Below are 27,922 nucleotides of genomic sequence, written 5' to 3'. Positions count from 1 at the left end.
ATACCCAAGTTCACTGTCCCGATGTCGGGTGGGAATCACGCTGGACCGCATTATCCTCTCCGGCAACAACCCTTTGGAGGACCCGACGACCAAACGAGGCTTCAGCTGATGCAAACTGGTCGAGTTTGTAGTGTCGGATGAAAGGACTAGGAGACGTCCACGTGGCCGCCCTACAAATTTCCAGCAAGGAAGCCTGGGTGGCCCAAGCCGCCGTCGTAGCCGCGCTGCGGGTGGAGTGAGCTGTCAAGCCTGAAGGGCGCGGAAGGGATCTAACATCATAGGCTGTGGAAATCGTCTGGCGAATCCAACGACCGATGGTTGAAGGAGAGACCTTACTGCCTTGAGAGGTAGGTAAAAAGGAGACAAAGAGAGATTCCGAACGACGGAAGGGAGCCGTCCTCTTCAGGTAGATTCGCAGTGCCCGCCGGACATCAAGGGAATGCCAACGACGTTCCCGAGGATGAGTGGGCTGGGGGCAGAAATTTGGCAGGACCAATTCCTGGGCTCGGTGGAAAACAGAGTTGACTTTCGGCACGAATGTCGGGTCCAAACGGAGTACCACTCGGTCTGAGTGGAAAACACAAAGGTCCGAACGAGTAGACAAGGCGGCGAGCTCAGATATGCGGCGAGCCGAAGTGATGGCCACCAAAAAGGCAACCTTGCAGGTGAGAAGTCTGAGGCTGGTAGTCCGAAGTGGTTCGTACGGGGAAGACGTAAGAGACTGCAAGACCAGAGGGAGATCCCAGGTCGGGTAGCGATGCAGAACAGGAGGACACAAGTTCTTTGCTCCCCGAAGAAAACGACGGATCAAAGGGTGCTGAGCCAGAGACGACAAGGAGCCGCAGGTAAGTACCGAAGATAAGGCTGCAACGTGTCGGCGGAGAGTGTTAGGAGAGAGACCTTGGGAGAGACCCTTCTGCAAAAACATTAGAATATGTATAATAGACGGTTGTAGAGGCAAGACACCGGCCTGAGTACACCAGTTGCAGAAACTCCGCCAGGTGGCAGAGTAAATGCGTTCCGTAGAAGGCCGTCGGGAGGATAGCAAGGTATGCACAACATCTGCCGGGACTTGTACCTCCCTCAAAGTGCACCGCTCAACCTCCAAGCGGTTAGATTGAGCCAGGCTGGATCTGGGTGCTTCAGGGCGCCCTGCGAGAGAATATTGTCCAAGAGAGGAAAACGCCACGATGGGGTCACCGATAGGGACACGAGGTCCGCAAACCAGGGTCTCCGAGGCCAATGAGGTGCCACAAGGATCACTTCCGCTCGCTCGGATAGAATCTTGCGGATGACTCTGGGGAGGAGGGCCATCGGGGGAAATGCGTACAAGAGGCCCGATGGCCAAGGAGTTCGAAGAGCGTCGACGCCTGCCGCTCGAGGATGTGGGTATCGTGAGAAGAACAGTGGAAGTTGAGAGTTCTCGTGCGACGCGAACAGGTCGATCACTGGACGGCCGAAGCGAAGAGACAGTTCCTGGAAAAGGAGCGGGAGAAGACGCCATTCCGCGTTGTCTATCTGCCGACGACTCAACCAGTCCGCTTGAACATTCTGTACCCCGGAGATGTGTTCCGCCCGAAGGGAACACAGGTGGCGTTCTGACCAGGCGCCCAACGCAACAGCCAGGGTTAGAAGAGACTTCGACCTGGTGCCCCCCAGTTTGTTCAAATGAGCCTTTGCGGCGACGTTGTCCGTGAGGACGAGGACGTGGGTCCCGGAGACCAGATGGCGGAAGGACTTTAGAGCTAGGTACACGGCCTTCAGTTCCAGCCAATTGATGGGATGTCGAGCTTCCGAGGGTGTCCAAGTCCCTTGAGCCAGTTGACCTTGACAATGGGCTCCCCAGCCCAGGAGACTGGCATCTGAAGTCACCACCACCCTCGAGGGCTCGAGGAAGAAGCAACCCGCCGAGAGAGCGGGGGAGCGCCACCACCGGAGGGATCTTCGTACCGCAGGAGGAAGAGGGATCGGCCTCGATGAAGTGCCTCTGCCAGCCTTCTGCAAAGGCAAGAGAAACCATTGGAGTTCCCTGGCGTGAAGTTGAGCCCAGGGAACAATAGCTATTGCGGATATCATCTTACCTAAGAGTTGAGATAAGACATAGGGGGAAACCACCCGACTCCCCTCAACTCGGGAAACCAATTGCCTCAGACTAGCCTGCCTATCGGGAGAAAGAAAAACTTTGCCCTGATGAGTGTCAATCAGAGCACCCAAGTGCACTAACCTAGTAGAGGGAGAGAGATGGCTCTTCTCCAAATTAACAGAGAAGCCGTGAGCCGCTAGCGTCTCCACCGTCAGACGAATATCTAAGGCAGCCTGTTGCATAGAAGGAGACAACAGCAGAATATCATCTAAATAACACAGGAGGCGGACTGAACGGAGACGGAGCTGAGCCGCCAAGGCAGCCAGCACCTTCGTAAAGGTGCGGGGGGCAGAAGAAAGGCCAAATGGGAGAGCCCTATATTGGTAGTGTGCTCCGTTATAACAAAACCTCAAAAAACGTCTATGGGATGGTAGGATAGGGATATGAAGGTAGGCCTCAGTTAGGTCAATGGAAGAGAGGAGATCGCCCCTCCGAACGCCGTCCAGAATAGACTTTAATGATTGCATTTTAAATTTTCGATACACAACGTATCTATTCAAACGTTTAAGGTCCAGAATAGGACGCCACCCCCCCGAAGATTTAGGGACCAGAAACACCCTTGAATAGAATCCCGAACCCTCCTGACCGGGAGGCACAGGTTGGATAGCCCTGATAGACAGGAGATGCTGAACCGATGAGTCCATAAGGGACCTCCTAGAGGGATTACGAGAAATCGGACAGCAAACAAAGGAATGAGGAGGGGGGGCAACAAATTCAATGGCCAACCCAGATTTCAAGGTGGCGTGGACCCACTTATCTGAGGTGGATTCTTCCCAGACAGCGGCAAAAAGAGCCAATCGGCCGCCAATGGGAGGATCCAAAAGGCAATCAGCGACGGCGACGGGCGAAACGACCTCCTCCCCCTCGAAAGGGCCGCTTGAAGTTAAAGGGACGCCCTCTGAATGACCTATCGGAAGACCCCCGTTGCCTGCTGAAAGACCCATCTCTCCTAAATGAGGGAAAGGGAGAAGAAGAGGAGGACCCCCCATCCGCACCTCTAGAGTAAGAACGAGAAGGATAAGGAGAGAAACGGGGCGCTCCTCTCCGGTAAACGGCTGCTAACACTTTCTTTTTATCCCTGGTTTCAGTGAGGAAAGGATCTAATGCGTCCCCGAATAACTTCGTGCCCTTGAAAGGAACTGAGGCCAAGCGCCACTTGTGTCTGGCATCAGCCTGCCAGTGACGGAGATACAGCAAACGACGAGCCGTGACAGATGAAGCCAAGGATTTAGAAGAAAACCTGGCAGCATTCAGGGTAGAGTCAGCAGAAAATTGTACTGCAGCCACAATTTTATTTAAGTCCTGCCTGATACGAGCATCTCCAGGGCCTAACTTTTCTTGTAATTGGCGTAACCAAAGCAAGGTTGTCCGATTAAAGAAGGAAGCAGTGGTGGTTGCTTTAATTGCCCAGGCAGAGCTCTGAAAGGCCTTTTGTAAGACCTGATCAGATCGGCGTTCATCAGGACGGAGGCCTTCATCGGGATCGCCCGGAATATTAGAGTTAGGAAGGAGAGCTGCAACGGGGGCATCAATTGAAGGAATTTGAAGTAGAGCCTCAAGGTCCGGAGAAACTTGAAAGTTCCTTTTGTCATTTGACGAGGGGACAGGAGCGGCGGCTGGAGACTGCCACTGCCGTTTCACTACATCCAGGAAAAGAGGAGGCGTAGGAACAGATGTTATAGGCCTAGCAGGTTCTGCGAACATGGGGTCCAAAGATCCAGAGGAAGTCGAAGGAGGGGCTGGGTCAGCGTTTGGTGAAGACAAACGGGCCGTATTAACAGCCTTGAACAACAGTGATTTGAACAGGGCCTGAGGGAAAAGACCTGTGAAGGCCGGTTGATCCGGGGGAAGGTTCTCATCCTCCGACAAGTCAGAACCAGGAAACTCCTCATCAGTCAGGGCTGAAGGATGACTGTAATGGGAAGAGGTAGGAGAAGCGGGTCGAACCGAATGAGGACAGATTTGATCGCTGCGACCTGATGAAGCAGGAGAAGACTCCCTGACCGATCCATGTCTACTGGAATAACCTGAACGGGCAGCCAAGGACTTTTGAACTGCCGCCTCGATCAATTGTTGAAGCTGATCTGGAGGAACAATTGAATCCAAAGGGGGAGCCGGAATAGGATCAGTGGAAGGCATATCCTGTACAATCGCTGGATCAGGATCCGGTCGATGAGAAGCCGAGTCAGCACCCCACAAATTATCATCGGAAATAGTCACTGGACAATCCTGTAAAGACAGCTGATCAGGAGTAGGAGAGTGAGGCACGACAGCAGGAGCTGGATCAGACGGAACAGGAAGAGGTTGGGAAGTAGAAGGGGACAACTGAGCGCAAGCCTTGTCACATAATCTGGTTAAAACTTTGTCTCTACGTTTTTCCACTTTAGAGGAAGAGGAGGAGACTCCATGTTTAGAAGACTTATGTTGAGATCGTGAAGGATGAGAAGACTTAGAAGACGACCTCGGTTCCTCCATGGTAGATTGCTGGGTAGCAGACGTGGAGTCTGATTGGCCAACTTCTCGTGCACTGGCCTTCCGGCCGTGCTTAGATTTGGAAAGGGCCTTAGGCATGACAGAAAAAAAGGGGGGTTTGGGCAACACCCCACAGATCAGTTTATGCCTTGAGAAATACTCTCTGATGTGACAGAAGGGAGCGAGAGGAACTCCACAATAAGGCAGTAGCAGATAAATTGACACTCGAGGTTACCAGCAGAACAAATAAACAGGCTTGGTAGGGAGCGTAAAAAACTCCACAAAACGGCAGGCGTGGTGATAGCAAAGGCCCAATGAATAGCTAAGGCGTTGCTGCAGAGGAGGCACTCAAACAATTAAATAAGCAGGCAGATTAAAGCCACCTTCTTGTGGCTGTGCAATGTAAAAGGGAGGGGGCGCGAAGCTCCGCCAGTTTCCAATGATGAGGGGCGTATAAGCAATTAGTTACTTCCTGAGTGGAATGGGGGCGTGAAGCTCCACAAGCAAAATGTATAAGGCAAGCAGATCAAGGCCACTATAGCATAGAACGGGGGCGCAAGACCCCGCAGTTGCAATCAGTTAGCCTGCAATGTTTCCCAGTCAAATTAAGGTATTTGCAGAGATCTACAGCTGAGTAACTAATGGGGCATGCAGGATCGGGCCACAGCAGCTGAGAAGCAAAGTGCGAATTTCCTCCGGTGGATAAACTAGTCCGCCATGCTTCAAGGCAATTTTGAAACGTTTGAATGAAAGGGAGTGCTCCGCGAGGCAAAAACAGCTCCAGCCGGCAGAGATTGATAGAAGGGAGAGCGCAGGCTGCAAATAGCGCTCTCCTCAACGGCGGGAAAAAACGGAGTCCAAAATGGCCGACGCGGCTGTAGCGCGCCCTCCGAAGAAGCCGATAATTAAAAGAAGCGAACTTGGGCGAAAAACAAAACACCGGAGGCAGCTCAGACAGGGGAGAGTGTCCCTCGAAGCTCAGACCACAATAAACTTTCCTTTGGGAGGATCGAGGGCAGGGAATCCCCACGCCCCTGGCAAGGCCAGGGGCAATCGAAGTTAAGCTATGAATTAGGCAACTCACAGTTCGAAGTCAAAAACAGTCCAAAGTCAGCCGGATTAAACAATTAGAGTCCAAATCGAAGAGGCAGAGCACAGTCACACAGTCCAAGTCAAGGAAAACCAGAAATCCAACACGAGATATAAGAATAAAGGAATTTAAACTAGAGAGAAGTCCCACACACCAGCCAGCGCTGAAGGACTGAGCCAAAAGCTGGCCTGCCCGGCAACAGAGGCGGGACTAAGAATAATTGGCAGGCTCAGTCCTTCAAGCTGATTGGATGGGCACTACCCACGCTGGCTGCTGTCTCCACTCTCAATGGAGAATAGCCATTTCTATAACACCAAATCTTTCTAATCAACAACACCAAGATCAAAGTTTCATTTTTTTTCTTCACAAGCACAAATTCCAGAAGTGATATCCAAATAAGAACATGTTATCCTCTTTAAATAAAGTAATCAATTTAACCATTCCTGCTTTATCTTCTTTGCTATGGAAATAATGTGTGTTTCTTTTTGCACCTAGTAATCTTTGTGAACTGTAACCATTTTTATTTACAAAACTTATTGTATTCTTTCAAATTCTTTGGCATTTCTTTCTTTCTTTCACCCTTCTTTCCAATTAGGTTCTAGTCCAGAAATAAATGGACTGAAGACCCACAGAGACTTGTAGAGAATTAAACAGGTTACTCATATTGCTAATCATGCTAGCAATACGTAGAGTTCTGTCACCCAATGTTTACCTGCCACTGTAAGTTGAATTGTTGCTCTGATCTCTCCTTGTGGACCATTGGAAGCAATACATGTATAGTTTCCAGCATCACTTCGTGTCACTTTATGAAAGTGCAGGTTTCCAGAATTGTTACTGACCCAGGCTGGCAGATTTCTCCCATCTGGCCAGGAACAAAAAAATAAATAAATTCAAAACTGGATCATAAGTAGCAAAATGCACTAAATAGCAAGTAAGGACTTGAACAGATTCATTGTACTTAATCCAGTGTCACCCAGTTTGGATTACAACTCCCCCAATTCCCAGTCAGCAGAATATCAGGTTGCAGAAAGCTATACTGGGGAATTTTAGTTCATAGAATAGATGTGGGAAGTATTTTATTTCAAAACTACGTCAATAAAAGATAAAAGGCAAATCTAAAAGGCAATTTAATTGGATTTCTTTCCAAAGCAGAAGTTAAAGATGCCTCTTGTAATGAAATCTATTGCAAAAAGCAAAAATTGTGTAACTTGCAGCCCCACCCATAACCTTCAATGTTTAGATTGTACCGGTTTTAATCCAATGGATTGCAGGTTTTTCTCGCCCTGTAGCTGAGCAGGAAATAGTGACTTCTTTATCAAATTCAGCACACTGCAGGGGTTGAGGAGGAGGAGTAAACTTCAGCTTTTCTGAAATGAAATTGCATTTGTCAGAGGCTAAAAGAGACAAGTTAAGCATCTAAAGAATACATTCCTAAATTTTCTGCAAGAAAGCTTTCTTTCCATGGATTGCAGAGATGTGAGTATGGCCAAGAGAAGTTTCAAGACTCTCAGTTTCAAGGCAGCATCAGGAATATAAAAGCCAAACATAAGAGCCATACTCCAGGTACCTTCTTTTAAATCTTGCCATCTTATTGGATTTTGAAAGTGTGCCTTTTCTGTAGTTGCCATTGTTCTCTGGAATGATCTCCCCACCCCCATGAAATATATGACAGGCTCCAACTCTGATTGTCTTTAGGAAAGTCTTGAAGAGCTGGATTTTCGCCCAACCACAAGGGGCCAGTTGAGAAGGGTTCCCTTTTGGTTGCTTTGTTATGGTGCTTGGTTGTCTTTTGATAATTTGCATTTTACACCTATATTGCATATGTTTCCATATTATATGATTTGGGGTTAAACTAACAAAATGCAGATATACATAATCTCACGTGCAATAAGCGAAGGCCTTATTGTTAGCACATACCCAGAACATGTACACGGACTTGTTCTTCAATACTTCCTGCTGGAGTGCTGCTTACACACTTGAATATCGTTCCATCATACACTTCCACGCTGTTTATACGCAGTGTCCCATTCTCAGCAATTTCAAAGCGGGAATCCTGCCCAGCATGAAAATTGTGAAGACATAAAGCATGACTACAATTGAGTTTCTACATCAAAAACAACACCATTACAAAGTGCTTTTATGCATGCTATATTCTCAAATTGATTCTAGTGGTAAGGAGACTGTAGCTGTTGATTTAAAACAGCTTTCACACATCTCACAAAAGAGAATGCAAAATTTAAATAATTAAAATACTATTACCGTCTTTCCCCGAAAATAAGACCCTGTCTTTTTTTTTTTTTTGAACCCTGAAATAAGCGTTTGGCCTTATTGCCATGCGCTCAAAAGCCCGATTGGGCTTATTATCAGGGGATGTCTTATTTTGGGAGAAACAGGGTATTCCCACTCTCACATACCAAATCCTTATATTAGCATACAAAAGGTGAAACACAGAAAACTTGAAATGCTGCTTTATAGATAAATTAGTATTAATCCTGTCTACAGCCTTTTGACTTCAAACGGAATACTAAAAGATGCCTTCATAAGTCTCTGGTTCCTACCAAGCACACTTCCCCCTCTGCAATTAGGTTCTAGTCAGTTCTTGTCTGCAAGAATAAGACTCCATTTTCAGATGTATCTCATACACAGAAAAAGAAGAGAATTAAAATGGAGACTTCCAATGATTGCTTTTTAAGCACTGTGTCAAATGCTTAAATTCATCTCCCTTTTGTTACAGTTTTATGAAAGGGTTTTAATTGCATAATGGGATTAAGCCAGTGGAATCTGATCTATAAAACCACAGGACATATTCCACTGTTCACTGCAAGACCACACACTTGTTTAAATGAATATGTATGTATGTGAGAGAGAACAGAAACTGAACGGGGCAACACCACTAGTGAATTATTTTTGGTCAATAACAACGAAATATGTGTGTGGGCTGGCTTTCTTGTGGGTACACATATACCCCTTCCTAAGCAACATATTTGATACACATGAATGTACTATAAGCTAAATACAGTCCTAGATATATCCACACATGCTCTAATAGGTTTCATGTCTATCAGTTGTATTTTCCCAAAATTCTCTTTTGATTTTATCCGAGCAAGGAAAAACGGAAGAGGCGCAACTCTTATTATTTATTCTCCATCAACTTCAGCAACAGAAGGACTTTCTGTCTTGGGAAAGTACCAGCCAACTAGGATGACAGTCTCTTTGGATTGGAACATGCTCCAAGGAACAGCTACAGCTAGACAGACATATTCAGAGAAGCCCTGTCTACAATACTAACTCTCTTTCAAATAATTTTATTGAAGCAAGCTCAGTCTACACACTTTCCCTGGGCATTTTAAGAAAACTACAGTTGAGGAAGATCAGGAGGAGGCACATTCACATGGATCCATGTAAAAGTTAATAAAAAGCTAGATTTAGCAATAGTGTTTAGACTTATCTCTCGCCCCATTCATAGTGCTTGTAAACTCTGGGAGTTTACAATGTCAGCATATTGCCCCCCAAAACCTGGCTCCCCATTTTACCAACATCAAAAGAATGGAAGGTTGAGTCAACCCTGAACCCATCAGGATCAAACTCTAGACTGTGGCAGAGTTAGCCTGCAATGCCGCATTCTAACCACTGCGTCACCAGGGTTCCTTACGATTTAGAGAAAAGCATAGCTCAGAGTCAAAATACAGAAATATAATGTTAAATCAAGAGAATTTAAAGTACAATGTAGAAAGAAAAGTCATACTATCAATATAATGGAAGCATCTATGAGAACTGTGTTAATAGGAGAGGAAGCCTGAGGTGCCTTAAAAGTATAACAATTAGGAGTAAAGATTAAGCAGAAAAATGACTAGACAACTTGTTCCACCAGACAGTAAAAGATCCTTTGATAATTTACCTCTGAAATAGGATTGCCATTACGAAACCAGTTGACAGTGGGCTTGGGAGAGGCTTTACTGCCACAATGAAGGTATCCTGGTTTACTCTCCTCTAGCTGACTGTCCTTGGGCTTTTCCACCCATTCTGGCTTTGCTGGAAAGAGATAAAAGAAAAAGAAAGATTACTAATCAGAATTGACTTAATAGCAGAAGATTCTGGTATGCATTGTATGCCATCCTATATGGGCCTTCTGAAGAGACCCTTTTTTTCATTTGTTTCTTGAAAAAAGTCCTAACCCAAATTGACAGAATGATAAAGACCATAAATCTAAATTACAGCACCAGGTTCATTTAGCTTTGATAACCTAGCCATGGCCAAGTTCTCTTCAAAGGTTTTAGAGTGAATTTTTATTCTCTTTAACTACCATCCCAACTCAAAGAATATTGAAAATTCACTGCACTTTTTGTTCTGTCAACATATTCATGATGGAACCAGCTTACTTGCTACTGTAATGGAAAGATCTTGTTTTTTTTCTCCAGCCTTGTTCACTGCATGGCAAGTATATATTCCGGTATCCTTTTCTACAATAGTGGTGAAGACAAGGTCCCCTGCTTCTTGGTGAACTCTCCCAGTAGTGGGGATACGAACATTGTTTCTCTCCCACCAAATATGGGGTTCAGGGATCCCACGAGGAGCCACACAGGTTACACGTTGCTCTTTATTGGCTATGACAATTTTGGGGTCAAATACTTGAGAAAAATCTTCAATTTCTATGAAAAAACAGAATGTACATTTTAGAATCCAGCAATGTTGATACGTGATTTGAGCTAAATGTGTTAGGATAAGCCTTAATTACATATCTGAATATGACAGTCTCCAACAATTTATCATTTTTATGATACCCAAATTTCTGGGTAGCTAGCTCTTTACACCCTGAAAGTATGGCAAAATGAAGAACCTTCAGCCCAAAACTTTCCAAACTCCACAGAATCTCTGTGAGATACAAGCCCATACCTGCTAGTTGCAGGGTTGCCTCCAGGATTACAGGTTTTCCTTTCTGTCCACGGCCAACACATTTATAGACTCCAACACTGCGTGGTTTCACCTGAGTTACTAGTAAAGAGCCATTGGAAAATATGATGGTCCTTTGAAAGAACAGGGAGAGAAGATGTATTGAGCTGATACAACGAAAAGATAGTTACAGCAACAATGGATGCCTCCATAATGGCACTATTCACTATTCTGACAACCTTCACCAAAATATTTACTGCTATAGACAACCAACTGGTGATAAAGTGATAAATAGGCAATGCTGAGTAATTTTTAAGAACTGGAAACCAATCTGGCCACCAGCAGATTAATCTTTCTGCCACATATAATGTGATTGAAAGCGCCATTGTTGAGCGAATCCCGAAAGCCTTGCCCATAGTAACAAAAAAGCAGCCTGACAGATCATCGATCAGTACCGAACAATAATAGCAATTCATTTTTATTTCAAGAATATATACCTGCCATGTGACTTTGTATCCCCACTCTCTTCTATTTTTAAATGAGCTACTTACCTGCTCCGATTTTGAATTGGAGAGTCATCCTCAAACAGCCATTCTTGGGTGGGTGGTGGCACAGCCTGGAACTTGCAATGGAACATAGCCTCCTCATTTTTATTGACAATTTGGTTCTCAGGAACTATCACCGGGTGAGGGAAACTTTCATCTTTGACAGGGAAAAGGAATAGAGTAAATCAATTCATCATCTGGATCAGGGGTGAAATGTAAAATTTGTTACTACTGGTTCTGTGGGCGTGGCTTGCTGGGGGGTGGGTAATGTGACTGGGTGGGTGTGTCCAACTTTTTTTAAAAAAAAACTTTTCAAAGCATTTTTTCTAATGCTTTGAAAAGCCTCTGCCGATCAGGCAACTCAGCTGGGATCGTCAGAGAGGCTTTTTAAAAAATGCTTCTCTGCTGGATCAGGCAACTCAGCTGGGATTGTCAGAGAGGCTTTTTAAAAAATGCCTCTCTGCTGGATCAGGCAACTCAGCTGGGATCGTCAGAGACTTCTCAAAGCATTTTTTTTACCACCTCTTCGGCCAAGAGGTTGCAGAAAAAAATGCTTTGAAAAGCCTCTGACCATCCCAGCTGAGTCACATGATCATCAGAGGCTTTTTTAAAAAAAACTTTTAAAAGCATTTTTTCATCGGAAGAGGTTGTAGAAAAAATGCTTTTAAAAGTAAAAAAAAAAAAAAAGCCTCTGATGATCGTGCGGCTCAGCTGGGCATGGGGGGGGGCGCGCACAGGTATTTTTGCTACTGGTTCTCCGAACCATCCGCCGCCATTGCTACCGGATAGGGCAATCCAGTCCGAACCGGGAGCATTTCACCCCTGATCTGGATTCTCTCTTTCAAATCAACATTTTTCCTTCCGCTGGAAAGAAAACCACATTTACATGCCTGCTTTGCCATGTTCCCCTCCCACTCCAGAGCCAGCAAAAAAACCAAGCCACTCTTAATGTTCTTGCCCCCCACAGCATGCCCTTACCATGCAACAGGAACAGATTTGTGCTATGCCACTGTCCATACATCTTTAATACACAATAAGGCTTCCCCGAGAGTCGCAGCCATTGGGAAGGGAATTCCCTACCACAGGGGCTACAGAGCTGGGTTCTTTCAATTATGGTTTTAACTACATGATTAATCCAGAAACTGGTCAGTTTCATGGTATCAAGCTTTCTAAATCAGCCAGTTGACCAACTCATTTAAAAATCAGAAAAACTGGGCTGTTCAAGTTGGAATTCCAGCCTTTCTTGTAGCCAAAAAAGGGCCGAGGAGTGATAGAAGAGAGACTAAACTGAAAGGAATGGCCCCAAATAAAACAGGCAGAACCCACTTGAATCAACAGATTGCCAACAAGAAGCATAGTCAACACAAAAATGCTTGAGACTTTCTCAAGATTAGACATTTGTAAGAGTACAAATGCCAATTACCTATAATACTGAGGGTGAAGTTGTTTCGGCTGCATACAGTGCCCACAGCATTCCGAGCACAACAATAATAAATGCCATTATCATCTGGGCTGGCACTCTTGAAGGTCAATGTCCGCTCCTTATTATTGACTGAGTAAATTGTGCGATCATCTACAATTTGCTCACCATCTCGGAACCACTGACTTGTTGGGCTATGAAACACAGACAGTTTAAAAGCTCAGTATCATGAAAAGAGCAATTACTTAGCAAACAACTAATAAATGCACAACCTCTTTATACCAAAATCTGTGATGTGGATGTGGGTATTTTGATGAAAATTCATAGATTTAAAACAAAACTTTTAGCAAACATTGTGTTGAACAAAAACCTTATGTATTCCCAACCTGTGTCATCTTCACAATAGCAAAGGGCTATCAGGCGTCAGAGGTGCTACTGCGCCCTTTGTCATATTCAGGATTGCGCTAATCAACTCTTCTAAATATGTAGTTATTTAATTAATTAAATTTATATGCAGCCCATTTCACTGTTGCTGCAAGTGAGCAGCTTACAAAATGCTAACAAGATAAAAATACAAAAAAATTAAAATTATGAACTATTAAAGATTAAAAACCAAGAAGATAGGCGACGTGGGAATGGGGATCTTCTCTTCAGCCACCCGTAGCATAGAGCATTGCTACTGGGGCACCAGGCCAGTCGGCAGAGCCAGATTTTAAGGCTCTTCCTGCAGACCAGATGGGTGGCGGCCAACCTCACCTCTGACAGGAGAATATTTGCGGGTGGGGGGTGTACAGCAGAAAAGATTTTCCCTGGATCCTGCCAGCCAAAAGTTCTTTGGCAGACATAACCCAAAGTAGTCCTCTTCTGCTGGAGTGAATGAGAGGAGCCAATCCCACTGGGGCGAGATAACCTGGACCATGCCTAATGGGCTTTAAAGGTGATAACAACACCTTGAATTGGACCAGGAAGCAGATTGGCACCACCAGCAGTGATGTTAGCTTCCGAATACTCTTCAAGGGTAGCCCTATCAAGTGTGTTGCAGGAGATGCGGGAGGTGACCAGAGCATGAGCAACTCAAATTCACCTAAGATTTTATTCGAAGAGACAAGTTACACTAATGAATGGAGGAGGAAAAGTTACCCGAAATAAACACGAATCCTTCAAAGTAGGGACTCACCGTGGGTGCCCATCAATATGACAATGCAACGTTACTGGAGAAGAACTTTGTATATCCTCCACTCTGACAGGATTCTTCAAGACCACTTTTCCTGTTTCAATCCCTTTCAAAAATACAGTAAAAATTAGTCAGTTTGAGACCGCAGCCCTTTTGTATACTTTGGAACTCATCAGTCACAATGGAAGTACAAAACTGTTTTCACCTTGGCGTGACTGCACATGCCTGGCACTGAAAAAGCAAAATTAAGTGAATTATTTGTTTTGCTGCAACTTGTACTGCTATTGCTTACATAAATGGTAGCATTACTGCCTGTCTATAACTTTACTTGGAACTATATAAAACGCATTTATGTAACTATTAAAGAAATCATTACAGAGAAGGAGTCAGACAAAATGCAATCTTTCCTATTTAGCATTTGCAAACAGAAAACCGTGATAACAGAAGAGGAATTAACCATATACTAGACAAAAACAATACATATTTCCCTAGCATAGTGAGAGATGGAATGAGCTTTAGAATCTGTTGGCAATGCCAATATTTATAAATATATTTCTGAGTCCTAGGACATCCCCAAGGCTGATTTTCTCCTATCACAATATGAAATAGAGATAATAGGTGAAAGCTAATATATAGTCAATGGGAACTATTAAATAGGTTACCATATTCCTTACAATTTTTAAGAATAAAGAATTAAGGGGCTGGGAAGAAAAGAGTAGAGAAAGACAAATATTAACTATACCAGGTAGGAGGATTTACAGCTGGAGTGCTAAACCCAACTTATAGCCAAGATGCAGAACTGACTCATTTGCTTATGTCTGGGTCTTTGAAAATCTCCCATGATTCTTTTTTAGCTTGGCTCACTCTAAACAAAGAATGGAATTAACAGTAGATGTAACACTGATCTGACTTAAAGAGCTGACTCAGCCCAAGTTAAGACCTTGGTTTTCAGGTACTCTGCATTACTGAAAATAAAGCCATACACAACATTATTTTAGAATCTAAAAGACGCAACAGAATTCTAAAATAACTGCCTGCCATTGAGAAAGTTCTGCAGTTGGACATCATGACATTTATATATTTTATCTATAGCACACATTCTTTCAATAGCTAAAAGCTGTCAGGCACCATCCAGACTCTGATTAAATTAAGGTGTTTCCATCTTCCACAAGTTTACTTTAATATGCATCTTCTGAGCAAATTCTGAATCAGATCAAAACAGAAGACATATTATTTTATAACAGCTTTTGCTGACTTGAGGAAGAACAAGAGTTATAAGTTAAATATATTTTTCCCAGGGGTGAAATTCAACCGCCAAGGTGAACCGATTAAAATCTTCCTCCCTGCAAGCTGCAAGCTTTCGCACGTTGCCGGCTGGGTTTCACCAGCACGTTGGCTTGAGGGGTTTCGGCAATGAAGTGACTGACTGGCCATGCTCGCCCTCTCGACACCCAGAGAAAGAGCCAAAGCCGCTGGAGCAACCGCACCGCAGCAAAAGCTGTTCGACCTACTTGAAGAGAGAGGAGGCGCCAACGCTTCCCCGGCGCTGCAGCTGTCCCGCATGGCTCCCCACTCGGAAGTCATCACGTCCCGTGCACTGACCTTCTGAACATGCGCAGAAGAGGCGCATGGAAATATAGCGCGCACACACGAGCATTCACATCTCCAAGCCAGTAGCAAAATGCATTTTACCCCTGATTTTTGCATTTGTTAATATAATAATGAATGTTAAGTATAAGTATATAGAACTCCAGCTCCAAATTAATTTAAGGCACATAGATAAATATGTATCATAACATTCAAAATATTTTGTATGTTGGTGCAACTAGTTACACTGCCATAATTGGCAGTGCACAATAAAGAAAAAACTTTTTGGCTAACCCACAGGAAAAAAGGATTCCAGGTCAAAAAAATTCTTCTTCTAACACATATTAGTCAACATTAGAATTAGTTTGAGAGAAAATGCAGTTTAAATGTAAGTACAAGAAAATAGATCTGAGCTAGTTTGCTGTGGCGGTTAAAGCTACTGATCTAGAAACCCAGAGATGAGTTCTCAGTCAGGAAAGCTGGCTGGGTGACTTCGGGCCAGTCACTCTCTCTCAGCCCAGCCCACTTCAGAGTGTTGATATTGTGGGGAAAATAAAAGGAAGAAGTGGTATTACGTATGCTTGCCACCTTGAGTTACCTTTATTACATAAAAATCTAATAAATAAAATAAATAATAAACGTGTTTCGTTGAATTGTTCTGTCCATGAATATTTTATATATTTTTATGCAATTTCTGTTTTTACTTTATGGGTTCCATTCTTTTGTTTTTTTTCAATTGCATATTAATTACAGTTATGTAAATGGTGCCCTGTTAATTTAAGCCATATAGTTTAGCAACATCTGACATGTATCAAACCTTATATTTGTACTTTATTACTAGCATTGTTTTCATTAACTGCATTAGTATTGAATAGACATTGACTATGAAATGGTAAATAGACTATATTATTCATGAACAATGCTCCTTTCAAGTTTTACTACAAAAGGATTTGAGCTGTCCATCCAAACCAATATTTTTCATATGCAGATACTAGAGAGTTATGGTTAACCAATGCTTCCTGGTGCATGAGTGCATTTGCTGCAGAAATCGAGTTGGATTATTTAAAGAACACATTTGTTGTATATCTTCCCTTTTCTCTCCATTTTGACAGGTGGATGGAACATCAAAATAAGTTAGTAACAAAGATAATGCTCACATTTTATGTTGAAAGATGCATTTGTTGTCCGAGCTTCTTCTCCAGTAACTACATTCCTGGCAACACATTGGAAGTTCCCACCATCTTGCTGACGATCAATAGATGCAAATTGAAGGTTGCTTCCTTCCTTGAAACGCCGTTCAGTGTCCTGAATAGGTTCCCCATTCTGTAACCACTCAAATTCAATGTCTCTAGGGTCTTTCACTTCACAGCGCAAAATGGCACCACGACCATGCAACGCATCCTGAGAATATGGCTCTTTAGTGAAAGATATCTTTGCTTGAGCCCCAACCGCTAAAAAGAGCAAAAGAAAAATATTACCATTTGATTAACTAAATAACTAACTTAATACAATGCTTTATTTGTTTATTTAGAAGCTGCTTGGTTTCAGAACAATTCTGAGAGGCTTACATTTAAAATAAAAACAAATAAAAAGACTCTACTATCTGGATAAAGCACATATTAACCAATCGATCAGGGTTCTAAAAACACCCTAGCCCAAGGTGTACGGCCAGGTTCTTAAAGACTTCTGAACTTTGTTGAAGTGGGAACACTATTTATTTATTGGTTCGATTTATATGCCGCCCTTTTCCGGAGACTCAGGGCGGCTTACAATGTGTTAAGCAATAGCCTTCATACTTTTGTATATACCTGCTTAGTAGGGCTTTCAGCCTCCCCCAAGCAGTGTTCTTTTTTATATAAAGTCAGCTTATTGCCCCCACAAACTGGGTCCTCATTTTACCTACCTCGAAACGATGGAAGGCTGAGTCAACCTTGAGCACTATGGATATTATTCTAGAGCCATGATGGCGAACCTGTGGCATGCAGTGCCCTCTCTGTGGACATGTGAGCCATTGCCCCAGTTCAGCTCCGCCGTGCATGTGTGTGTGCCTCCGGCTGCTCATCAGGCCTCTGGCGCGCATGTGCAGGGGGCGGGGAGCGTGCAGGGCCCCCGCACATGCATTGCATTTTGGAGGTTCGGGCACACGTGTGTTCGCGCATGCACGTGCTTTGGGCACTCGGTCCGGAAAAGGTTAGCCACCACTGTTCTAGAGGGAAGGTGTTGCAACAGGGATAGCTGACATTGTTTAATTGAGAAAATTTGAGGCATACCAACTATGTCTGATCTTACTGGACAGGCAGAAACCATGGAAGATAGATTATCTGACAAATAACCTGATCCTATACCACAGAAGATTTTATTATTTTATTATTTATTTATTTGATTTGATTTGATTTTTATACTGCCCTTCTCCAACAGGACTCAGGGCGGTGAACAGCCGAGATAAAACATAACATATAAAATTTAAAAAACAGATTAAAATACATTAAATAATTTCGGCCCTCAATTTAAAACAACCCAGTTAAAACCAATTTCAAATTAAAACCAAAAGGATGGGATCAAGCCAGCCCGGCTAGATGAAATAGATGTGTTTTCAGGGCCCGACGAAAATAGATGACAACCAGTCTCTTAAATTGTATGTGGAAACTTACTGGCAACTACTGTAGCTTGCAGAGAAGAGTTATCAAGTAGCATGATGAGACATGTGCAACACTGCCTGCACTGCTATTCGTGAAGCCTGCACTACTACTATAAGACAGCAGTAATTTCTGAGTGATCTTCAAGGACAGAGCCACATACAGCATATTGTTACAGTCCAACAATGAGGTGACTAAGGCAAGAGCACTTGTCTGGAAGGCTACCTAATCCAGGAATGACTACAACTAGAACTCCAAATGAAGATATACAAATGCCTTCTTGCAGGGGTGAGTTCTACTTACCTTTACTGCCAGTTCGCAACGGGACCGCGTACACGCGCTTGCTTCGTTCGCGCTTCTGCACATGCGCAGATCACCCACGATGATATTGTGGCAGGTGGGCGGAGCCTCCCACTAGTTTTACTACCAGTTCTATAGAACCGGACCGAACCGGGAGCAACCCACCACTGTCCTCTTGGCCATAGCTGCCACTGCTCGAGTCTGAAGGATCTCCAGACTGGGAAGTGCAACCCCATCTACACCATCAGATGCAAGGGGCCTAAAAACCCATAGCGACTCAGGCTTGGCAAGATTGAATCCAAGTCTGTTCTTTCCCATCCAGGCCCACACAGCTCTAAGCACTAGTCCAGGGTACTGATGGCATCATTTAACTAGGTTGGGGTCTAGAGGTACAACTGGATATGATTTGCATATTGATAAGACTGAATTATGAACCACTCAACAGTCTCATGTAGATGTTAAACAAAAAGGAGCAGAAGTTGGGTCCTTGGCCCTTCACTGATTAGAACTGCTTATTGATAAAGGAGACACAATACACCCAAACTCACCTCACACCCAGCAATCAACTCCCAAACCTGACAACAGTATCAAAGCACATTACAGGGATAATTTTCTGCAATACAGGGTTTGCACATTAATTCTCTAGGAGATGTACAATATATTGGTATAACATGACATTCATACATTCCATTCGAACTTGTATATTTAAAATGGAACAATTTGATGCAGAAAGAAGAGTTTTACTTTAAGTGTATACCTTAACAATATACAATAAGTAAAATGCTTATGGTCACCAGGGCACCAATAGTATACAAATGCCACACTCAGCAGTAGGCTCCTTTACACAGCTAGATTTATAAAGCTAAGGCACCAGAGCTGGGTTGTTGATCATTTTCTTATGCTTGGTAGATTAAACATTTACAGACTAGTATCTCTATTACTCACATCTGACATATACAAAGAGACTTCAAGGGCTTATTCGGATAATCCTACACAGCAAAAGACAATTGCATTTCCTCCCTTTTGCAAGAAGTTTGCAACAGGGAAGAGATAGAGTTGCTTTTACTCAACAGCAGTGTGTTCCAGGAAAAAAGTAAAAGAAATTTGATATCCTAAATTAGCTGGAATCTAATGTAGCAGGTTTGACAAATGTATACTTCTAATTTTAATTTAGTACTTACCTCCACGGACATATACATATATGGATACATACACATACCCACACACACACAATGCTTATATATAAATCAAATGTGCTTATGTTCCACTACATAAACAAACTGAATTCTTACTGGGATGCTCATCTGGAAAATGCAAGTTTGAAGCTGTTTGATGTGATCAATATAGTATGTATTCATTACAGTGCTATTTATTTTACGAAAACCATGTTTTAGAACTTCACTGCGCACAAGACAAGAAAAATTTTGTGTTTGGGGAGGTATTTTGGCCAAGTATCTTTGCACATGCCAATACCAAAATCAGAATGCAAAACAGATACGAGATTTAAAATTTAGAAATTAGGGGTATACATTTGTTGCACTCTGAAACACTTACACAGGCTTCAATCATTTAAAGATGTCTAAGAAAAAGAAAAGCCATCGTTGAAAAATCTGGAAAGCAGAAGAATGGCAACTCTGACTTGTATTTTGCTTGTTGAAAAATTTAGGGAGAGCCCTGTCTTGTTTGTATGATGCAGCAGAAGAATGATTCTAACTCCAGGGCTAGCAGAAATAAAGCTTTCAAAAGGTAAAACAAAGCAGTAAATAAACATAGCAAGGAAGCTGTATAACCATAGGGTTCTAAGCTCAATCATACAGTACAGATAATCCTTACTAATTGACTGCCTTGTCTAGTGACCATTCAAAGTTACAACAGTGCTGAAAAGAATAAATAGTTGCCCTATGATGGACTGTTTCACCCAGTCGAAGGTGATGAGAATTTATGATGTCCTCATTTGCAACTTTCACAGCATCCCTCGGTCACATAATCACCATTACAGTCAGCACATATTTTCCAGTAACTGACTTGGTTTTTTTTTTCCTTGCTGAGCAGAGAAATTGGAGAAGGGATTACAAGAGAGTAAATAGGCACACAATAGGCAATACACATTAAAGGTAATACTGTGGTGCTGGTAGCTCTGAGTGCACTATGCAAACATCCCAATGATTCCCCATTATGTGCCTGCTTACTCTCTTGTAATCCCTTCCTCTCCAATCTCCCTAGGGAAGAGAGGAAGAAATGTCCTGACCCAAGATGGAAGAACCACATTTCAACATCTTGCAGAAGGCCAACTTTCTTAGATTATAAATAAAAATCAAAGTTTCTATTCTTATGCAACATAGATTTTTCCTGATCTGAAAAGTGGATATAATTATCCATGTTTAAACTACCAAATAACTCAGCAATAAACTACTGTCAATCATATGTCAGTGAACCAATTAAAATTTCTTAATTGCGTTAGCACTCCCCTGACATCAATAAAATAGATTCAGGTATGTCTCTACTTGAATCTATGAGTGACTGCAGCTAGAAGAGAGACAGAAAAAAGATCAATGACAATGAACTGCAGGAAAGAGGCTGCCTAACTTGCACCTCAATAAGCATCCTAGGTGCAATTTCTTGGTCAGGCTGCTGACAAAGAGATCAACAGGATCATGAAACCCCATGCTTACTCATTTCCATGTGGAAATTGTTTCAGATGCATCTAGCTAGAATGGACTAGCTTCCTGCTTAGGAGATTTCACTATTAGTACTCATGAGCCAAGATCTACAAATAATTGAACTTTTTATACTCCTCAGATTACACACTGGCTGTAGAAAGGGAAACAATGGGCAATTCAACAGTTGTGGCTCTTCATCTAATTTAGTCCCCAAGAGTGAGCGCTCATGTGGAACAGGGTCAAAGCAGCTTGGAATTTGAAGATCAGTCAGATAGGAGACAGATGCTAAGAGGAATGTATGTAAATCAGTCGTTTTTAAAGACAAAAATATATCGTCTAGGATTCATGCTCTACTGCGAAAGTTCCATGGCTTTGTTGCAGCAAATGGTTCTGTTTGTTGTTAGCAAGCTCATCTGTGAATACTAAAGGCTCTGAAATTCTAAACACAGAGAAGAGGGGAAGTGTGTGAAAGCAATTTAAAGTATTCCGTCAGAGCCACAAATGCTGAGTATGCAGATCTTCATAACAGCTGGTGAAGATCAGCAATTAACTCTTTTCCTCCTCTCCATTTTAATTCTGGAAACTGCCAAGCAATCAGTCTTCTAACTTGCAGCTGTCTGATTTCTTTGTTTCAGAAATGGATATATACATTTAATGTCTATGAGCCTCTTTCTCCCCAAGACATAGATAGATCGAAGTATCAATCAGATGATAACCATATAACATTTTCAAATAGTGCCTCTCCTTATGAAATCTGCGTTCCAATCCAGATCAGCCCATTTTGTGTTCTCATAAAGTGGCCTGCTTCGGGAACCTGAGCCACATTTTTCTTCTGGTTCAAGTGTAATACAACTCAAATGGCAAAACGTCACTTTCACAATTTGTGATCCTGGAGCATTTGTTGTATCCTTGCCCCACTCTGCCTACCATTTAAATGCCAACCTTTTTCCTTTGGGCTCCAGCAAAGCACTGCCCTCCTTTACTTTAACAAAAACTCTTTGCTTTAAAGCGTGCAGCCCTCGTTGTTACCACTGGGAAAAGCATCTGGTTGCAAAACTAAGATGTCTTGCCATTATTATAGCTTTAAACAAGAAGGTAGATAAAGCAAGAAAACTATCATGACAGTCTTTTAATTCATACCTAAAACTCAGATTCTGTACAAGACTTTCAATACATACTGAGAATATAGGGGAGAGAGGCTGGCAATTTATTTTCCCCTTTTCTATATGAAGCCAGGGCAACATACTTTTATACTCCAATAGTTGCTATAATACAGGCAGTAAAGCACTGACAGCATGGTGATTTTTACAATCTCCTATTCACTGGCTAAAGGGAACATTTGCTGCCTCTGTATTTATTAATGGGATTTATGGATTTATAGGCTGCCTCCAATTACTGGTATCATGACTTTGGGTGGCTACATTATTCTTTGCCGGCTCCTAGCATTTTAGTATCAATAAGGCTGAATGTCTATGGAGAATTGAGAGATTCTCAATCATCCATGTCATGGATACCATGCGTGCAGTAGCAAAATTCTGTGTAGCTGCAATGTCCACAAGAAAAAAAAAACTGGTTACAGAATTATAGCTGTCAACTTGTGCCAATTTTTTGGTGATATCTATAATGATTTCTGGAAAAAAATATATATTTACTCACATATTTATCGGCTCTCCACTCACATAAATTAGGGAGTGACCCTAACAGTTTGAGATCACTTATTTTCTTAACAGGGATGTTATTATCCACTATTAATGTCAGTATTATTTTTTTAATATATTGTATGTTTATTGCTGGTCGATGACCGTAATAAAGTTCTATTCTATTCTATTCTTCTATCCATGTCATGGAAATGGGACAACTTGCCACGGCCAACTTCACTGTAGCCAACTCATCATGGCCAATTTGCTGCAGGACAACTCGCTGTGGCTAATTTGCCGTGGGGCTAATTCGCTGTGGGATAATTTAACAATTCTATTTAATTATTTAAAATAAATAAAAATTATTTTAATTTTTGCTATTCACATTTCATTCTGTCCCTCCTTTTGCATCCCTTCTTTAATGATTCTAGTCCACCATTTCTTTGATATTAGTGTAATTCTTGTCCCGCAAAAAGTTGTCCTGTGGCGAGGAAAAAAAAAAAAAAGCTGTCCTGCAATGAGTTAGCCATTGTGAGTTGGCCATGGTGAATTGTCATAGACTCCCATGTCATGGTTATCCCAAAGGTGCTTTTTACAAAAAGGCAACTGGACTTTCTTGGTGTTGTCTTTGAAAACATTTTGCTTCTCATCCAAGAAACTTCTTCAGTTCTGAAGAACTAAACTGAAGTAGATTCTTGGATGAGAAGCAAACGTTTTCAAAGAAAACACCAAGAAAGTCCAGTTGCCTTTTGGAAAAAGCACTTTTTGGAACAGTAGGGCTGAAGATAATTGCATAGCTGATTTAAAACTATTTTGGAGAATGAAAGTCTTGCCATGTGATGCAGCAGAAATGTATGAGTACTGTTCATAATTAGATATTTTGGTGAAAAGAGAGGGGTGGAGAGAGGAGAGAGGAGAGAGAAAGAGGAGGATATGCTATCATTTTTGCCTTGGTCAGCTTATAGCCTTCAAATACAGTGGTATCTTGTTACTCATTATTCATTGGTTCCAGGATCAGATACCAAAAACAGTGAGTACCAAACAAATTTTTCCCATAAGGAATAATGTAGTGAGTCACAAGGTACTTGACATCGACAAGTTCTAACTTGTGCGTTGAGTACCAAACAAACGACGAGTACTGGGACAAAATTTTCATGTCAAAATGCATTGACTGCCACGTTCGATGAGTTTCAAATCAGTTGAATATCAAGGTATCATTGTACTGAATAATTGACAACCCTGATATAGACATTATAATGAAATAATCACAATGTATATAATAATATATAATGTATTTAAATCACATTTCAAAAACTCAAAATCCCAGACTGTTATTCAACGTTTCTTATATTTAATTTTTGCCAACCTATAGACATATCTTATTTTCTTTTAGTGGTTGCAGAAGAATGCCAGAGGCAGTTTCCATCATCAACTGTTCTTCTCCCATAATAATGACTTACAATGATGCCCTGTTTATCCATCAATTCATAACAGCTGCTGCCTGAACAACAAAGGATGTTTAAGTATCTCAAGGCTAAGCAGCAAAGGGAAACACATGTTCCTATATTAAGATACACATGTGAAATCAGCAATGCAGCATATCAATTTCCATACTAATTTTAATGCAGCAAATGTTTGCCATCTAATTTAATAAAAAATTAAAAATAATGGGTGATAACCGACCAATGCAATAAATGCTGCTTTGCACATTATCAAGATGTACAAATGTATCTGAGCCTACTGTTTAATCAGCAAAGAAATTGTATTTGCTCCAAGTTGCATCTTTTCAGCTCCTTTTAACGAATGTATTATTTTTTAAGAGGAAGCCCCAATTTTGAAATAAATGTACTTTTGCTAGATTTTCTGAACCACATGCCATTAACATGCGATTTAAATTTTAAAACAGAGATCAGGTTTTACACTCCAAGAAAAGTATCAAGGAAGTCCTATATAAAAATTCAATCTCAAAAAAGGAAATAAAACATACGTTTAAATTAAGATCAAATGGAAAATCTCAAACTAGATTTGAAAAAATGAAGTTCAAAACTCGAAAGACAAACAAATTCTCATATATCTTTTTCTGGCCAGTAGAACATCATGGAATCAAATATCTAACTTAATCTTATAAGAAACAGCAGTGATTAAATGAAAGGATACATTTCTTACTATAGGAGTACTGCATTAAAATTATGTCCAGAGAACATTAGAATCCCTCAAAAGTTTCTTGGAGATTTCTTAACAAAAAGATCAGAGGTAACTGAGCAGTTTTCCAAGACTGAAAAGAAAAGATGCTTTTCAGTTCAAGCAACAGCAAGCCTCTACAGTTCCAAAGATTATCTTCATAATCTGATTTTTTTATGCAAGAACATTTCCTTGCTAGATTTGATAATAAGGGAAGAGTTTGCTTTAACGTGGAAAATCACTAGTCCATGTAAAAAAATTTAAAATCCCATGGTATTTTGGAGGAAAACAAACTAGATAGTCAAGAAACATACTATACTGTAACCAAAAGGACACTCCCAAGATAATGAATTATGTTTAGATGATCATCTGGTTTAATAAACTAGGATATGCACAATATACACCAAATCCCTAAATCTCATTAGGCAACAAAGTGGTTTTCAGACTTTGCAAAGTAGCTTTGTAAATTATTTCGGGGTATTGCTTGGAGCCAAGGTGGGTAGAGAGGATGAAACAGCAAAAAAGAGTCATGCAGAAAGATTGCTACTAAATGCACAAGTTTTATCTGAACATACTTTTTCTCTGCTTTTGGAAGCAAGGAAAACATTTACAAATATTTATTTTCTGCTTACCATAAATTATACCCAGTTTAGTTCAACAGGACCTTACCTGTGTTCATTCTGCTTACATAAGCAAGGTAGTGTGCAAACCTCTAATGATTTTTTTTTTCCTTTTCAACCTATCTCTGAAATAAAACATGGCTCCTTGTATACAATTTTTTGAGTCACAGGCCCACTTTCCGTTTTCCTTGATACGATTTGCAAAACATGCTGTAAATTTTATTAGAGCTATGCAACACTTCACATAGCATCTGCCTGCAACTCTTTAAACCAAATATATCTTTCCCCACAGAAAAGTCTGTATCATTAGGGCTGGAAGGGATCTCAGAAGTTTATTAGTTCAACTCCCTGCTGAAGGTAACAGACCGTATACCATCGTAGTCAAATGGATGTCCAGTCTATTTTTTGAAAACCTCCATGATGGAGCATGCACAACTCCAGAAGGCAAGCTGTTCTATTGATTAATTGTACTCAATGTCAGAAAATTTCTTACATCTCCTCTTGTCTGTGTCAAATTTTCAAGTACTAGAAGACAGTTATCATTTATCAGTTATCATAACTCAATTATGAGTTGTAGAAAATGCTAAACAAACTCTCCAATACACCCCGAAACACTTTTTGTCTTTAAATTCAAAGCGTTGCATACCCTTAGTACATATCGAGAAGTACTACGGTAGATTTTAACACTGGGTTTGAAACTCCACGAAAATTAAGCACACTGCTACAGTGTTGCATTACTCGTGCGCATTGTTACAAACACTGAAGCAGTGTGCTTAATTATGATTCTACTGTCTCTTAAAACAAACCAGTCTTAACAATGAAAGATACTCAAACCACTACAATTAATGTTACATGTGTCATAATATTTAGAAGTGACAATTCTCCAGTGTTTTCTGGGAAAAGCAATGTAGGCAGATATGCAGATTTGGGAAATGTTGTACTATAACTGGAATTTTGCCTTTATATTGAATTAATAAAGGAGATTATTTGTAGCTCGGGGTTGAGATGAGGGGTCCTTGATGCTCTCTGAGGATCTAGGTAACAACCGTGCACTGTCTATACTCTGTGTATGGATATATAGTTCTAGATTAGTAAGACTAATGTACACTAATTATACACTATCATCACAGTCTACACCAGGGTCTACACAAATTACCTCAGTCTTTCCAAATGATCATTAATTTGAAAATCTCCTTGTCTTTCCCCTTGGTCTTCTCTATATTTACTCATTTCGGCAATTGGCAAATACTTTTTTTTTTTTTGCATTGTCATGCTTTAAAACTGCATTTTTGTCATTAATTTTAACATTGATATTTTAATATGTTGTCTTTTTTCTTTTACTTGGTTTATTCATTTAAATTTACATTTTTTAGAATATATTTTATAGAATATCAAACTGACAGCTGAAATAGGATATTGTTACATTGACAGAGGTTCCATATATTGAATGACTGGATATCCACAATCATTTGTTTTTCTTACATAAAACTTTTCATTCAGGGCAGAAGGAAACTCTCCTGGCTTGATGAAACTTGCCCTTGCCCTTAAGAAAATTCTTAACAATCAGAAAATCATTAACAATCAACTTCTTAAAATAGCTATAAATCCAGTGACGTGAACCTGGATCATGACATATTCAGCCACTCATCTCACAAATGAAGTTACTGAGTGGCATACAATAAAGCTAAAAAAGTAATAAATAATCAATAACATGTCAGCGTTCCAGAAAAACCCCAACTCCAAGTAAAGACGCGGAAGCAAGCATTTTTCCAAAGTTCTCTTTACTAGAATAGGCAAACTGGCACATCTGGGAAAACCCGAATCTAAAAAGCCCAGGTTTTCCTTCAGTAAGTCAAAGCTCCCAAAACCATCCCCTTTCTCCCCCGTCGATCACATGCTCCAATCAAAGTCTGTTCCATCTTGACCCAGCCCCCTGACCACTCCTTCTCCAGATGCAGGATTGCCCTGACCTTGACCGACAGGAAGAATGCTATAATATGGCTTCCAAAGCTGACATAACAATTATTACAATAAAAAACCTTTAAAAACTATAAAATACAGCTAAGAAAGAAATAATGGGCAAAGGAATGCTAATAATAACAACACAGCCATGTCACTAGTTCCCTGGGGTCTCCAGCTTGTTGGTACCACCAGGCCTTGAGGGATCTTTGGAAAGCCAAAAGCAATGGTGCCAGCCAGTTTGGAGAAAGCCCTTCTGAACGATCATGAAAATGACCACATACCAGCCTAGGAAGGTTACTCTACTATTTGGAATCATTGGTACTTTCAGATAGTAAGTTTTGTTAGGTATATTTAAAAATGTATGTTGGCCATCGGAATAAGTAGAAAATACAAAGAAAACCTGTTTGAAGAAGGCAATGTTTGAAATCACAGAGTTATTGGATGGGAAAGAGCGGTAGCAAATTTCCAGAAACATACACATTATTCTCCCCTAAATTTGAGTATTTATTTTTATGGTTCTTTTAGGTAAATAATTGTTATGTATTTCAAATACATAAAGTGAGCTTGGCTTAAGAAGCTATGATTACATCTATGGAGATTTTCCA

At 41.3% G+C, this 27,922-nt stretch overlaps 1 protein-coding gene across 1 annotated transcript in view; it reads right to left on the bottom strand.

Annotated features, from left to right (window-relative positions):
• Nucleotides 1–27,922, bottom strand: part of PTK7 (protein tyrosine kinase 7 (inactive)) — an 88,855-nt gene that overhangs the window by 18,274 nt on the left and 42,659 nt on the right. The window contains exons 2-11 of the mRNA XM_070948200.1: nt 16,479–16,772; nt 13,738–13,840; nt 12,564–12,754; nt 11,147–11,297; nt 10,599–10,729; nt 10,085–10,354; nt 9,604–9,737; nt 7,623–7,758; nt 6,953–7,072; nt 6,418–6,567 (exon numbers count right to left, since the gene is read on the bottom strand). Of these exons, the coding sequence (XP_070804301.1) occupies nt 6,418–6,567; nt 6,953–7,072; nt 7,623–7,758; nt 9,604–9,737; nt 10,085–10,354; nt 10,599–10,729; nt 11,147–11,297; nt 12,564–12,754; nt 13,738–13,840; nt 16,479–16,772 (1,680 nt within the window). The remainder of the gene's footprint in view (nt 1–6,417; nt 6,568–6,952; nt 7,073–7,622; nt 7,759–9,603; nt 9,738–10,084; nt 10,355–10,598; nt 10,730–11,146; nt 11,298–12,563; nt 12,755–13,737; nt 13,841–16,478; nt 16,773–27,922) is intronic.

Source organism: Pituophis catenifer, unplaced genomic scaffold (genome assembly GCF_029215685.1).
Source record: "Pituophis catenifer annectens isolate HBS135680 unplaced genomic scaffold, rPitCat1.0.hap2 SCAF_1, whole genome shotgun sequence".
In the NCBI taxonomy this organism is placed as follows: Eukaryota; Metazoa; Chordata; class Lepidosauria; order Squamata; family Colubridae; genus Pituophis; species Pituophis catenifer.
The sequence above is the reverse complement of the archived record's forward strand: the minus strand, read 5'-3'. Positions and strand labels throughout refer to the sequence as shown.